Source organism: Haliotis asinina, chromosome 13 (assembly GCF_037392515.1).
Source record: "Haliotis asinina isolate JCU_RB_2024 chromosome 13, JCU_Hal_asi_v2, whole genome shotgun sequence".
Classification (NCBI taxonomy): domain Eukaryota; kingdom Metazoa; phylum Mollusca; class Gastropoda; order Lepetellida; family Haliotidae; genus Haliotis; species Haliotis asinina.
In genome coordinates this window covers 5,665,023-5,681,278 of record NC_090292.1, presented here as the reverse complement: position 1 = coordinate 5,681,278, position 16,256 = coordinate 5,665,023, and the positions used below count along the sequence as shown (strand labels likewise).

General features: G+C 42.3%; 1 protein-coding gene across 1 annotated transcript in view; it reads right to left on the bottom strand.

Annotated features, from left to right (window-relative positions):
- The window catches only part of LOC137260375 (atrial natriuretic peptide receptor 1-like), a 75,061-nt gene that overhangs the window by 22,354 nt on the left and 36,451 nt on the right, over positions 1 to 16,256 (bottom strand). Inside the window, exons 2-3 of the mRNA XM_067798049.1 lie at positions 5,067 to 5,178; positions 146 to 341 (exon numbers count right to left, since the gene is read on the bottom strand). Of these exons, the coding sequence (XP_067654150.1) occupies positions 146 to 341; positions 5,067 to 5,178 (308 nt within the window). The remainder of the gene's footprint in view (positions 1 to 145; positions 342 to 5,066; positions 5,179 to 16,256) is intronic.

Below are 16,256 nucleotides of genomic sequence, written 5' to 3'. Positions count from 1 at the left end.
TACTCGTTCACTCTTGATGTGAGCGGTCTGTATAGCCTTTTTTTAATTTTATTATTTTATTATTTTATTGTACGAGCCCAGATGTACCTATCCGTACAGTTTAAGTTCACATGCACTTTGAATACGCTCTATCATTAGATCTTACCTCCTCCTCCCCGTAAGTGAAGTTCTTGTACATTTGGGCAGCTCTTCTTTTCACCTCCTCCGAGAAACGCCTGTACTCGGGACTCGTCGGCTTTCTCAAGGTGACGGTCATCAGTGCTTCATACGCAAGTCTTGCTTTCTTGTTGCGATCTTCTGTGTCGTTCTCCCGGAACCATGGCCTCTCACTGGCGTTCTTGCTGTCAATCAAGATTTGTGAGCTTGTTAGTAAAAATTAACACTGTCACAAAAAGATATCACACTATATTACAATATGCCACCTTTTTGTAGGTGGAAAGAAAATAAATACCTGCTTTTGACGTTTTCGTGGTATGTCCTAATGCACGTTATTCCAAACATGCTATGCACCCACACACCTCTCAATCACCAAGATAACCTCACCATTATTGACAGGCATGTACACACGTACAGCACAGGCTAATTACTAATATGACGGATACAATATGCATATCCTTTCTGTGCACAACTAATGTATTTATCTGGTATTATTCAGCTTTTTTTAAAATGTTAATCACAGACATAGCTTTATATTCATGAGTTAACACAAAAAAAATAAATTGAAGTTTATAATCTTCCAATCAGACAGATTGCTCTACTGAGATTGATAGAGGATTCTGACTGAGAATAGATTCGCTATTAAACACATCAGAACGAACTAATTCAAATATAAACTCTTTCAATCACACCGGAGTACATCAGGGTTACGTAATTTAATTGTTTATCTTTAAACCGACTCCAATCATCAAAGGCTGAAAGCCGGTAGCTTAAGAGCTTGAGAAGAGATTGCATGTAAGATACACCAATTCTCATGCAAATTATACAAAAACTTTCTATTTCACCTGCTCTATTGAACCTAATCACATTCCAACTCTCACCTATTTTCCGCAGCTAATCGATTTACTCGTGGATAAACATTCCTCTAAAGAAAAACAAATTACGCGAAAGACGTCCTGCAATTATCTGAAGAAAGAGGAATGTCCTTGACAAAAAAGCAAGTTAATGTACTTGGTAGCTAATCCACATAAGACGAGCGATGCGGAGACACACGGCTAAACAACGATCCTCGTATATTCCAGAAAATTGAGGAAATCAATGGCTTGAATATATTCATTGGCAGCTATGTGTTGCAGGTTTTGATGTTAACGAATGAGACTATAGGAACAAGGGGTTATCTGCAGGCGAGGAGAGCGGAAATGGCATGAGGTTGATAGGAAACGCCAAAGCCTTGATCACCAGCGAGAGTACAGAAACTCAAGCAGTCCTGCACTGATCGGAGTGGAATGGGCCTCTCACGACGGAACTACATTTCAACGTCTCCGTCAGTTTATGCCTGACATATTGGCATGATGTGCAACAGAAAGACCCCGTTTATCCAGATACTCGACAATTTATATGTGAAGACGTCAACCATAGTGAGTGAGTAAGTTTAGTTTTACGCCGCACTCATCAATATTACAGCTCCATAGAGGCAGACTCTGGGCCAGACAATCCAGTGATCAACAGCATGAACATCGTTCTACGCAACTGGGTTTCGATGATATGTGTCAAACAAATCAACGAACCTAACGACCCGATCCTGTTAGTTGTCTCTTATCTCGACAGTTATTTATGTTTAAAAATGGAAGGCTGGCGGTGGTCGGTGACTCCTTATCAAGATAATCCGGACAAGGTCGTTTAGGACAGTTGCATTTCGTATTACGAGATTTACATATATACAGAAATTGTGTTGATTGTAAGGGTCGATCAGGTGACTGAGTGAGTTTAGTTTTACGCCGCACTAAACAGTATTCAAGCAATATTACGGTAAGGGCGCCAAAAATGGGCTTCGCACATTGAAACCATATGAAGGATCGATCCCGGGCTTTTGACGTGACGTGTGGACGCTTTCATCACTAGCCTACCCCACATCCCCCTTTGATCAGGGGTTAGTTCATACCGACCCCGCTGGCAGCCAGTCGTGCTTTCGTCCTGGAGGTCTATACACTGGCACGTTTGACAGTAAGAGGATAGCACTGATCAAAGGAATCCGGAATAATTTCTGTCAACTCGTGACTTGTTCCGTCTAAGAACTGTCTGGAGCATCTTCTAAAAAGTACGAAACCCCAAAGACCTGGGTTCGATTCCTCGACTGAGTACAATATATAAAGTCCATCTATGTTGTGTCCTACCGTTATCTTGCTAGACTATTGCTAAAAGCGGCGTAAACTTATACTCACTCATTCACAGAAACCAACACAGACACTTCCACGAACACACGGAGAGACATAAACGCGCACAGAGAGATAGATAGATAGAGAGAGAGAGAGAGAGAGAGAAAGAGAGATAGATAGAGAGAACCTTCAGTGACCATTCTCCTTGTCCACATCTCAACTAGAATGCACATTTATAGAGTAGACTTTGTTGTTACAAAGTACATTGCATTTCTTTCTTCACATAATTGCATGACGTCTTTCAGTTAAAAACTTCTATAATTCGTGTTATCCGCCATGCTCTGTGTTATTTTTTCAAATGTCTCTTCGTGAAAGAGACAGTCAACAAGATGAATATGCTACAGTACAAGATATTTCATTATCAAGCAGGTAAACAGTGTGGCTTATACGTATAAATACCGCATTACTTGCATTACAGATCAGTCAGCGAGGCCGCTCACAGACACAGACTCTTACACTGGACCAGCAAGTGCGCGCCATACCAGACGCAGATGTAAGACATGGGAGAATCTGTGTCGATATTTTCCGCTTGCAGCTTTCTTATTAAGACTGATTATGTTTGCTAACTGATGGAATACTTTCAGTGATATACGATAGGAAATAATTCTGTCTTGCGAAAGTTCATTGGGCTTTCTCAGGCGTTATCCACCTTTAGATATAAATGAAAAAGCTTCAAACGATATAATCATCTTTACCGAAACCTCACCACTGTAACGTAAAATTGATCATCCATAAGATTTTCTCATCTCAAGAAATCATTGCTTAAAGATCATCTGGCAATGACTAAATACAGTATCTTAGACCCGACCACGCCCCCGTCAGATGCCTCTTCCCACGGAAAACTCTGTAGACAAAGGTACAGACATATCTTTCAACGAACAAAAGAGAGCAAGAGTGTTCTGTTCATCATAACCCGGATGTAGAGTTGCTCAACACCAGATCGTTAGTCACCAAAACGAGTGGGTGAATGAGTTTAGTTTTACGCCGCCCTCAGCAAGATTCCACTTATATACCGGCGGTCTGTAAATAATCGAGTCTGGACCAGACACCCCAGTGACCAACAGCATGAACATCGATCTGCGCAATTGGGAACCGATGGTATGTGTCAAACAAGTTAGCAAGCTTGACCACTGGATCTCTTTAGTCGCCTCTTATGACAAGCATAGTCGCATTTAGGGCCAAGCATGGGCTGCTGAAGACCTATCCTACCCTGGATCTTCAAAGGTCGTCAGCAATATGAAGCTGCAGCATGCAGTCACTTGTCAGCTGAAACCGATATTCATTATACGAACTTCGATTATTCTTGCATATGCAGTGTTAACATAATGCGACAACCTTCACCTCACACTGGGTGACGTTATGCGTATAAACCGCTCGGGGTCGGGTTCGATTCCTTACGAAAGTACATTGTGTGAACCCCATTTCTGGTTTCTCCCGCCGTGTTATTACTACTTGCTGGTTGTTAAATCGTAAAACCATCTTTACTTCTCCCCGAGAGACTTATATAGTTTCAGACGAGGCACCTCTGCCAAAAAAAATTCGCTTCATCTGCTTTTATGTATCTGTGACTGCGCACTTATGTTTTAGTTTCCCCGGAGACTCGTTTTAGACCTGATTGTCGCACGGTGAGGATGGAGATGGAGGTGTGATTGGCGTTCATGTCGTCACCTTCGCAGATGGAGCCCTTTGTTGTCATCACTGCATGTCGTGAGCAGATCGGGGGTCCATCACGGTTGTCTGACGAGCAAGCTGATAATGTGGTGCCGTGCTTGAAGTGTTCAATCACTATCTGCCTTGACAGTCTGTGTACTACACACCAAGTTATAACGACATAACTCACAGCGTTAGAGATTTCAACCAGAAACACTGTCTTTCATCTGCGCAAAATACCTACGTGGATACTTCTGGATAACGCCTATCGATAGGGTGATGTTAGGTTATGTGAAGCCATTGCGATTTAAATGTTTTATCAGTTCTAGCTCATGTCTGTTTTACATTTGCAGCAAGTAGTAAAACAGCCGTAGCCGGGAGATATAGCAATGTACATGATGTGCAAGCCGCCTCCAGATGCTCAACCAGATTCAGTATAAATGCCTCCAGATGCTCAACCAGATTCAGTATAAATGCCTCCAGATGCTCAACCAGATTCAGTATAAATGCCTCCAGATGCTCAATCAGATTCAGTATAAATGCCTCCAGATGCTCAACCAGATTCAGTATAAATGCCTCCAGATGCTCAACCAGATTCAGTATAAATGCCTCGTCTTGGAAAAAATATCCATTTAGTCCAGTTGCTGCTGCTGCTGCTACTACTACTACTACTGCTGCTGCTGCTGCTACTGGCACTACTGCTACTACTGCTACTATTGCTACTACTACCACTACCACTACCACTACTACTACTACTACTGCTACTGCTACTATTACTACTATTACTGCTGCTACTGCTGCTACTACCACTACCACTGCCACTACCACCACTACTACTGCCACTACTACTGCCACTACCACTACCACTACTACTACTACCACCACCACTACTACTACTGCTACAGTAACTACTACTACCTCTACTACTACTGCTGCTGCTGCTGCCACTGCTTCTACTACTGCTACTGCTATTGCCACTGTTACTGCTACTGCTACTGCTGCTGTTGGAGGTGGTACTCCTGCTACTACTACCGCTGCACTTACCTCGAGAACAGATCAATGTTGAAGAAAACGTATTCGCCATTGTCGAAGTTCAGTTCATGTGCCTTTATCATAATCTCTCTGACGGAGTCTGGGGATGCGCACAGCACGATGACTGAAATTAGAACCAGACCATACAGCACAAGTGATTGTACACACAACCAGTCATAGCTTCACTCTGGCACAGCTTTGAGCTGGACATTTAGCGTTACAAATATTCTCATTATTGTAGCTTCAGGTGTATATGCTGGAAGCAACGTGTAAAAATGACTGAAAGTTCCACCTGATGGTGTAGGATTGCTCATAAACGTAAAGGCATACGTAAATTATTGCCTAGAAGTTTACCGTTCCCAAATACTGTTTAAAGACATTTTCATTTCGAAAATTCACTGATGCTAACTATATCAGTTACAAAGACATGTAAAAGATTAATCCACTGGTTATAAGATTAAAATCAAAGACATGTTGATGCTGACATTTTTGACGGTCTTCAAATGAATGGATTGGAAAAAAAATAAAATGTCATATATCTTGAAGTTTCCATAAACATAATTACTGTATTGTTTTGAAATCAGCTTTGAGCTTATCAATGCTGTTCAGTCAATTGTAAAAATGCTGATATATTCGGGTGAATAGCCCATTACGGTTTGACTGTAACTATAAATACCTATACCAACTGGTACTACCACACAACATATTGCCACACAGTAGGTCATGCTAAGAAGGATAAATAGCAGCAATCAGCTGACAGCCTGTCAAGACGGTTAACCATGACATGTGAGCGTCAGTGGGGCTTCAGGGTAATGTCCTAGAATTGTGACGCCGAGGCGGTCCCATCAAGATTTGTCATTTTATCATTAAATAAGTCACTAGGCTTGGCGACATATGTCAACGGGCATGGGTTGACGATTTGATTACTGTAGGTTACGGGAAAGCCTTTAAAATTACCTTATTCACATTTAAGTCTATTCAAACATGTTTCTGGTAGTCAAGGTCAGACCGTTATCAGGTCAAGGTCACAGAGGTGACTTTGCTCTATACAGTTCACATTTAGGTCACATGGCAATGGGCGTTGTTATTACACGTGTAATCATCCATGCTACACATGTATAAATTCCATGGTGGTTGTGTGCATCTGTCTTATAAACGTGGCCACATTTGTCAACGGAATATATTTTCATGAACACTTTTATATTTTAAAAAGCCAGTTGAAAGCCATTTAACATCAATAAAAACTCATGAATACATAAAACAGTCATGGTGGTGATGTATTGTATACGTCCGTTTCAAACCAATAAAACTCTCTATGTTTGTCGTCTATTGCATAATTCGTAAATATGCAAATTTATATTGCAATTGTCAGTAAAGTTGTCTTCTATATATTGTTATGTATAGCTCTCCTTTCAGTCACATTGTCCACAGACAGACATGTACTCTAACAATACCAGGTAAAGTTCGTATCAGAAAGTTTTAATGTTTCCATGATGTATTGGTTCACTGGCAAAGACTATTCAGTGGAAAGCTCATGACGTCTTCAGAGTCGTTAGGTAAAGTGCCATTCAGTTTGTAATGGAACCTCTGGAATAGACATTAAGGGTTTAATTATATCCTGTATTTTATGAACTGGGCATTGCAAGTTAAACTCACTTCCGTCTCCCTGTAGAAACACATTTGTGATCGAAGACGGATTGAAAGTTTTATTGATCGCAAAATCTGCCGCCGTGTCCTGGCCGTAAGAAAACACATGGTCGTGGGTCTGAAGCATGTTACAGACACGTCGACAACGCCACCTCACCCCAACCATGACGCACAACGTCGGTGATGTTGAGCAACATCAAGAACGTTGCAGGAAGCCTTGCGTGTTTATATCCAGGCGATGCGGATTTTAATATCAAGCCATTTTCTAGTTTAAACACATTTCTTTAAAAAACTGTATGAATTTCCTATACGTCTTTTTTAATGCATCGCAAGTAATAATCTTTGAGTCAAAGGATCCAGTAGAAAATGAATGTGTTTAGAAAACCGATGTTTTATCTGGTGAGACTTTAACAGTATTTGACAGACAGATCTGACGTTTTGTTAAGTGAGTTTGGGACTGATGTGCAATATCAAACTGGGGATTATAGGAGAATTATTGTGCATTATCTCGTCAAGGTGGGTGATGCGACAGAATCAGCGGTTAACTGCTTATACAGGGACCGTGATTTTTAACCAGAGAGAGAACATGCCTATGCAGGTTTGGCCATCTCCATCCCTTTCTCTCTCTCTCTCTCTCTCTCTCTCTCTCTCTCTGCATCATGCCATATCTCCTCTTCTTTCCCTAAGAAACTGAGGGCATCTCTCCCTTCTATCTCTCTTCCCCCACCTCTCTCTTTCTCTCGCCACCTCTATTTCTTTCTCCCCATCTATCTTTATCTCTTTCTTTCTCTCTCCCACTCTCCATCTCTCTTTCTGTCCCTCTCCCGATCTCTCTCTCTCTCTCTTTACAGTACCAGGAACATACAAAACAATAAAATATTTACAGACCAAGCGTCTGCGATAAATATGTCTATCCTTTCACTCTGCCATGCTGCCCATGCAGGTGAGTGTGTGACTTGTGTTATAACGGGGACGTCTTGTGTTTTCTGTAGTGGACTCGGTCTCGTTGTTAAATGAAACACCAGCTGTCTTTTAACGAAGAAAAACTAGAGAATAATTCAGAGCATTGAATTCTTAGCCGGTGACTACAAACAGAAACACTTTTATCTAACTTTTCTCCTTGACTAAACTTTTAAAATCTACCCCCTACAAACAGTACGACACGGTCGTTCAATACCATGGAGACGAAGGGAGATAACCCTTCACCTGACCTGCCAGTAAAAATTAGATTATTCGATGATTGATTCCTGTGTTAATTCCCTTACAGCGACCGTGTGTCATCGATCTGATATCGCAGTAATAGATTCTCTAATCTCAGAGACTCTATTGGGTCCACTCGTTTGCCCCCGTGACGGTAATCGCTTTATTTAACTCGCATGACAAAGGTTCGCAAGATAACTTGTTACTTCAGTATTTTCTTTACCTCTTCAGAGCTAGGAGCATATGAGCTATGTCTTTCTCGACATGCTGAAACAGCCTGTTGATGTAGCTAGGACAACACTCAGGCTTTCAGTCATTAATGACGTATAGATCGATTTATCGTATACACAAACAGCGAGTCGGTATCAGCCAGTGCGATGTTACGGCGTGAAAAAGGGGATTAAGGTAATGTTTTTGTGTGTGTGTGTGTGTGTGTGTGTGTGTGTGTGTGTGTGTGTGTGTGTGAGAGAGAGAGAGAGAGAGAGGGAGGGGGGAGGGAGAGAGAGAGAGATTCCGCCAGAACCAAAGGCAGTCATCCCTTTGAGACAGAATTCCACAGGTAACATCCAGTAAACAGCGATTCAAAAATCTCACGGCTCGACGCCCAGGATAAGTCAGTTTTCATTTCGAGCAATCAAATAATGGTATATGACTTTTCCCTGCGCCACTACATCATTTCTGCTTAAGGTTTCAGACTGCAAATAAACTTAGATTTGTCTGCTCAAAATGTAGCTATTAGGTTTCGCAAAGATAATCAAGTAGTGCAGATTTATCTCTTTTGGCTATTTATCACTTCCCGTGAAGAAGTTCAGTAAATATTAACATCAAATACCATGATGATTTATTCTTTCGTAGTTACAACAACATGATTATGTTATAAACGTCAGGGCGAGTGGAACATTAGTCAGGACAAGTCACTTTTTTCAAGTCACTTGCTATGTGGCAAGTGGCTTTTAAAAACATGTTTGAACACCTGTTACATGCCCCATCCAGACACGCCATGCTGACCCGTCGTTAAATACACCTTGGTTCAACCACTTTATGGCTCACCCAAACACAAGGGTCATGCATGCTTATGTATCCCCTCCCTGTATTGGGCTAATGTTCTGTATTATCAGACATCTGAGTTGCAACGCTGTAGTTAACATGCAGGCTCCATTCAGAGACACATCACTGATCCCTAGCCGACTCGCTTTATCTTACTCCACTTGATACTGATCTAAATATACATGCGACGCGCATGCGTGTTTGTGTCCTTGTATTGCACTGTCGGTCATGCGGTCCCGTTCTTCTGAGTTTCAGAACAAAACAAAACTGTGCTTACCCTACGTCGACCAGTTCTGCCTTATCCTTTCATGGCTGATTTAGGTACATGTGTCATGTAAGCATGTTTATGTTCATTTACTGCCTAGACTGAGGACGGTTACATGGTGCCAATGGCCACCAAATCCAGACGTAGTTGGAGAAGATATGACTCTGATTGTTGACGCAATGCCATTTGGAAACTGTAACGTCGACACGTGCTATTTGGGATTACACGTTCCTAGTAAAGAGTCTCATGCTTTGGGAGTTGAGTCCCATCTGGGATTTGAACCCAGACCCTCAGTGTCAGCACCCAATCAGCCGCCTAACCCACCCAGCCACCATGACTTGGGACTATGTAAGTGGAATACCAAAGCTTACATGCTATATAAGATAAGACCCACCGGAAAAATATTCTCTTGATAAGAAAGAACATGCAACATTTGTCTATCCAACTATCTCCGCTATAAATAAAATGTATCATTCCCGTGTAAATCCTCAGGGATGTGTCTTTTGTACATCTGTAATTCCGGACACTAAACGGCATCAAAATATGGTTGCTCTTTACTATACTGGACAGACGTCCTCCGTAAGGGCTATCCATATACATTTTCTGTAAACACGATTATAACATCTGGCTATTATTGTTGGTTAATAGAACCAGCAAACCACAGCTCTCTGGGATGACAATAAGGAGGTCAAGATTCTGCTGCTATTGGGTGTGTGCATCCGGCGTTTAGTATCATGGAAAATGAATTAGCATCTTCACTGAGTGCTGCATGAGCTAACAAAGGCTCCAGGCTAGTGATCCAGCGAGGCTGAGGTGGCGGAATCGAGCCCACCTGTGACCGGGTGTAAAAACTTTGGAGTTGGAGTCAACTTTGTATGCAGACTCCTCCCGTGTTGTCACAACCCTAGTGTGCAGTACGCAACCCTGTGCATTTAAAAGAACCCGCGAATCCGTTGGTATACGACCAGATGGTGGCCACATGAATACGTGCAAACACATATTTGCGGTTACAGCAACGTGCAGTGAACTTGGACAAAGTGCTGTGTCCTTGTGTCCCAGTCAACCAAGCTGTAATGGGTAATCGTTAGGATGAGAAAGCCACAATGGCTCGGTGCGCCTAGTGGCAACAAGAGTCGCACACTCCACAGCGGGTTGAGATTGCTAATACGATGTGCTGTTGAGACTGACATCCAGTGATCGAGGGAAAAAGTACCAGCGTCTTGAGCATGCACTAGTGCGTGGATATGTGCTATACAAATATCTTACATCATATCATATCCTGCCGCGATGAGTGAGTTAAAGTGGTTGACTGCAGCTTGTTGTTATATAACGACAGGGGACACAATAAGTGGGCTTCACACTACGATTAAGATATCGAATTGATTCGCTGTCACAATTTTATTTCGAACCGATTTGAAAAGCCCAGTCGAGCCAGTTTTAATTTCGAAAGAAATTATCTTGTGCTGAGTTTAATAATTGGAAGTTGTGACTTCTCTTCAGATATCTATTTCTCTCTTAACATGAGATTGACGACCCTGGATAAATCAGGTCGATACACGTTGTGAGTGGGTGAGTTTAGTTTTAAGCCGCTTTTAGCAACATTCCATCAAAATCTGGGCGGGGAACATCAGAAATGGGCATCACACATCGTACCCGTGTGGTAGACAGAACCCAGGCGTGTGGCGTGACGAACGAACGCTTTAACCGCTTGGCTACACCACTGCACATACACGTTGTGCAGAGCTGAAATGAGTTTGATGCTTCAAGCGTAATCTATCTATGCAACGGTTCTACTGCTATACTGATCCTTGTGAGGCCGCTATTATTTATTACAGTTGTAAAATAATTAACGACCACTGATGAAGGGAAACCCATACTGAATGGAATTCTGAGTTGTCGCCCCTAGTTCTCTAAGTCCATAGAGGGCGTGACGGCTCGTGAAGATGTGGCATGCGACCGTTTTACAAAAGAAACAAAAAAAAATACACTTTGAAGGCCACTTTGTCGATTAAGCAGTGGGTAGATAATAACATACACTGACCACTGGTTGTGGACACCATTCAGCAGGTTTCTTTTCGAGACAATGGACCCCTTTCCGAACATTCATGCAGTCAACCTCCTTTGAAATGTGGCCAAAGGTTGTCATGTACTGCATTGCTTATTTGATTTTTTACTTAAACTGTGCTGTCCTATATGGCATTTCAATTCTTTAATCATGTGTTTACTAACCGACTGGGCCTGATGATAAACGCCATCTTTGACACAGCACTGAAACGTATATGTCTACATACGGCAACACACGGCAAGGGTCTCGCACACAATGATGGCCTTCAGAACCTATGACTTATAAATGAAAGTCTGAACTCTTAAGCTAATTACAAGCAGTTAGGATGTAGTTATCAAAACAGCCTCATTTGGTCTAATTATCTGTAACTGTAGGGCACCATCTCTAACTGATTGCTCTAATGATACAGCGACAATGATTAACTCTCAAAGTCACTAATCATTGCGTCCGGGACAATCTACACTGATGTCCTCATCAAAGGAAGTAAGTTTCAGTATCCAATGTGATGTAAAAAATATAAGTAGAGTCCCAAACAAAATCAGTCCAGACAATTTCAACTTATTTTCTAGGTCCCATGCGAAAATATACTAGATTGCTTTAAATGGCAATATAAAATATTGCCACTTATATCATATCATTGTAGACAATTATTTCTTTAACTTGTTTCCTAGCATCATAGCGAAAACCTGAGGCCTTACTATAAGTTTCAAACACACGTAAGGTGCATTTGTGCCCAAATACATGCACGTCTATATTAACACTCCCACACCACAAATGCACAGAAACACTGTACTATTACTGAGGCTAATTTATACTCCCTACAGTAATCAGCGTAAGGACTCCGTGTGTCAGCGGGAAGGTGACATAAGGGTAAATATGCACTCATCTGTTTGTGACATCGCGTGCCTGGAGCCCTGAGCTTTCATTCAGGCACTGCAGGTAATTAGATTATACTAAGCCGATTGAACCACGAGGACAGTTCAAAAACAAGTCAGCCCAAAGCGAGGCCACCGTAGCGCGTGACGAAAAGAGCGTCAGAACCAGCGCCATATCGCTGACTGATGAGTTGTTTATGAAAGGATCATTTATAACGTAAGGGCTTCTGATCAGTGTCAGAACGAAGCCTTATTGTGCCGGGAACCGCTGCCAAGTATTGTCACACAGTAGCTAAATCACATGACTCTTTTGATAGAAACTTTAATCCATTTTCACAAGCAAGGGCATCTTGAGCCGACTTACAGGTGAAGACGAAACGCTGAATGCGAAAGAAACCTTCGGGAGCGAATGGATACAGAATAACGATATTATTAACTCCCTTGATCATCGAAGATGATGCACGATGTCACGTATAGAGCTTATTCATAAATGAATTATTATTATTTTGTTATCTTGTTTTAGGTTTAACTTGACTTGAGGGGCGCCTGTGTTAGAGTTATGCAAATCTGTATCATTTGGTAGCTGCCTGTAATGACGTTTTTGTAGTGAGAAACTTGACAGTGTCCAATATTGTCATACATCTTTATACAGACTCACTATGCCGACCATATGTTTCAGTAAAAATTCAACTTCAAATGAACAATTGACGCTCTGTTGTACACCCCAGAGCTGACAGTATGTCACCTTTATGTTATCATACCGAGATAGCTATTAATGGCAGGTTGCCACCGCAATATTCCAGATGTAAGGCGGTGGTCTGTAAATAATCAAGAATGGACCAGACAATCAAATGATCAACAGCATGAACATCGACGTACGCAACTGGGATACGATAAAATGTGTCAATCAACTCAGCAAGTCTGACCACCCGATCAAGTTCGTCGCCTCTTTCGACAAGCGTGAGGTGATGAAGAGAAGGATTTTCTCGGGTCAGCTCTTAATTCCCAAATTGTTTGATGTACCACCCTGGAACCATTACAAACAACATAGGAAAAAGTTCCTGGTAGTTTGGTGAAATATGTATGGTAAACCTGGGATATGAAATAGACAAGCTGTTCCAAGTAACAGATGGATTCTGTGTGGTTATTGTTGTTGTAATTGTTGTAATTGTTGTTGTTGTTGTTATTGTTGTTGCTGACACTGGACTCAGACATATCCCAGCTACATCACGCAGGTCTGGGAATAATCAAATCTGGACCAGAAAATTCATATTTAATGATTGATACCAGATGCATGGATCTGTGCAATTGCAAATAGGCCAATCAGCAAGTTTGACCACACGATTCCTCAACTACTGGTTTAGATTTCTGAACATCAATTCTGGCCGGATTTTCAAAGACAAGTATATGTTGCTGAAAAGCAGTTCAAACATGGATCTTCACGGGAGATAAGCCTGAGGGGCCGAAGACCAATTCTAACCTGGATCTTCACCTGAGACAACCATGGGTTTCTGAAGAACAACTCTTATCCGGATCTTCACGAGAGATAAACATTTGGTTTCTGAAGACCACGTCTACCCCGGATGTTGACAGGCAAGAGTGGGTCGACGAAGACCAGTTCTAACTCGGACAACGATACATCACAAACTTCAACTTCGAACAAAGTTTCCAAATGAGCAGCAGATCAATGTTGTAAAACGGCTGACTCATAATGACAGCTCTGTATGTCTGGACCTATGAGTTCAGACTACTCATCAACCGAGGGATAATTTCATGACATTTCGTCACCGAAAAAAATGTCCCCTTTATCTGTCTATTTAAGTAAAACCATAGGCTCTCCACGTCTCGTGGCGTGTTAAAAGATGAGATTCATTTAACGCCTCCGAAAATATCAAGTGAAAAAGCTGAGAAATGGGGTTGTGTTGTCTGCATGCCGAAAAGAAATAATACGTGTGTCCTTCCTTTCAAATGGGAGCAAAGATGGACATAGATGTCACAGTAGGTAATCACATACGCCCTGGGCTTAAACATGGGTGGTCCAGGGCTGAAATGCTGCACGTTCCTGATGAGGGCACGCGCTGTGAGGAGCTCCGTCACTAACTGCTTACATTGAGACGGTAATCTTGGCGGATAAAAGGCTCCTTCAGCGCCAGAATGAAAAGACATCTCCTTCACAATGTGGGACTTAATATAGCAATTACGGAGCTGGACTCACAAACCAGTGAGTCCTACTCTCAAGCTAGGGATTTCATGATCTAGAAGAAGAAAGATCTCCCCGGTCAGGTTCTGTGTCTTTCAGTTTCCAATTAGGTAAGTTAACACTCGTCTAACACTGACGCTTGATAGTTATGTGGCCGAAGCAGCTTAGTGCTCTATCTGCTAGAAAACAAAGTAGAAAAAAATCCAAAAAAAATCAGTATTCTAATTATGCACACACTGTAAAGTAAGCTGTTCATAGTAAAGCAACGCTGAGCACAATACAGTCATTCACTTTGTTTATGCCAATCACAGGACTGTCTAGCCCAGTTTCGACTATGTATTAACTGTCAAGTTGGAACGTTACTAAGTTTGCAGTTAAACATGAACCAGAGATACATAACAATAATACTGTCGGTGAAAGACGTATTTTAGGAAAAATCTAGAAATATAACAGGTTAGAACAACAGAAAAACTTTGAACATTGCAAGCATGTCGGGATTCAAACCAGGGTCTTGTGTGTAACGGGCGCACGCTTTAACCACCAGTATGTCCTACCGACTCACTAGGCCCATGACATTTTACCAGATGTGCTGAGCAGTCTCCCCAAGACTTCAGTTTGAAGCACGGGGTACAGAAGCTGACTGCGAGGTGCCAATAACGGTAAACCAATTAATGAATGAACCTCCAGCCAATCAGCACTTGCGTGCGACCACGTGACCGCGTGTTAATGCTACGTGACAAACTGACGGCATGACAATGGTCGGCAATCGTGATGCGTCCTCGAGCTGAGCCATCTGAGCGCTGGGACTCCCGAGTGGTCAAATGTCCTGAGGAGGGTGATAGGTGACGGGAATGATGAATAGAGAACACGAAGGCAATAGAATCAATGCCAATCTCTACAACTTGTTCATATTAATCTTCATCTAGTCATATTAAAGCAGTGAATGCCATTTTACGCTGAGCATATAGCAACGTTCGGCATCCACGGAGGGACATTTGGGTCCGTGTGCTGTAAGTATTTTGCCTGCTCCAGATTCCCTTATCTCCAAGACTACTTTCCTCACTGCTACTACTACTACTAGTAGTACTACTACTACTGCTGCTGCTGCTGCTGCTGCTGCTACTATTACTACTACTGCTACTACTACTGCCTCTGCTGCTGCTACTACTACTACTACTACTACTACTACTACTTCCACCACTGCGACTTCGCTAGTAATACGATCCTCATTATGCCAGCGCTGGTGGACCCGTGAAGGTCTGGGGTGGAATGGATGGTCAGCAACCCATACGTGCCATAAAAGGCGACTATGCTCGTCGTAAGAGGCGACTAACGGGAACGGGTGGTCAGGCTGGTTGACTAGGTTGACACAAGTCATCGGTTCCCCACTGCGCAAATCTTTACTCATGCTGTTGATCACTGGATTGCCTGGTCCAGACTCCATTATTTACAGACTGCCGCCATATAACTGGAATATTGTTGAGTGCGGCGTAAAACTAAACTCACTCACTAACCGCTGGTCATCTGCATCAAGGTCTGCAATCTCTGAGAAGTGAGTTCTGTTTTGTCGGCACTGTCCATAAATATGCATTTCACGATAGCCACTAAGTGACCACTAATTAGCGATTCTGCTCTCTCCAGTCGGACATCGTGAGGCTCAATGAGCGACTGGACATCCACACCTAATCTAACTGCGGTACATCCAACGTGATGTGAATGGAAATATATAACACGATCAATCATTTGTCAGATGAAGGAAGCTATAACCAACCTGTGTTAGCGTTTTGTTGGTTGAAGGAGACACACCACAGACAAGGATATATGTGCTTGGGAGGAGGTGGGGAGTGTTTGGGAGGGGGGAAAGAGCGGCAAAATGACGTAAGAGTGTGGCTAAGTGGCCGTG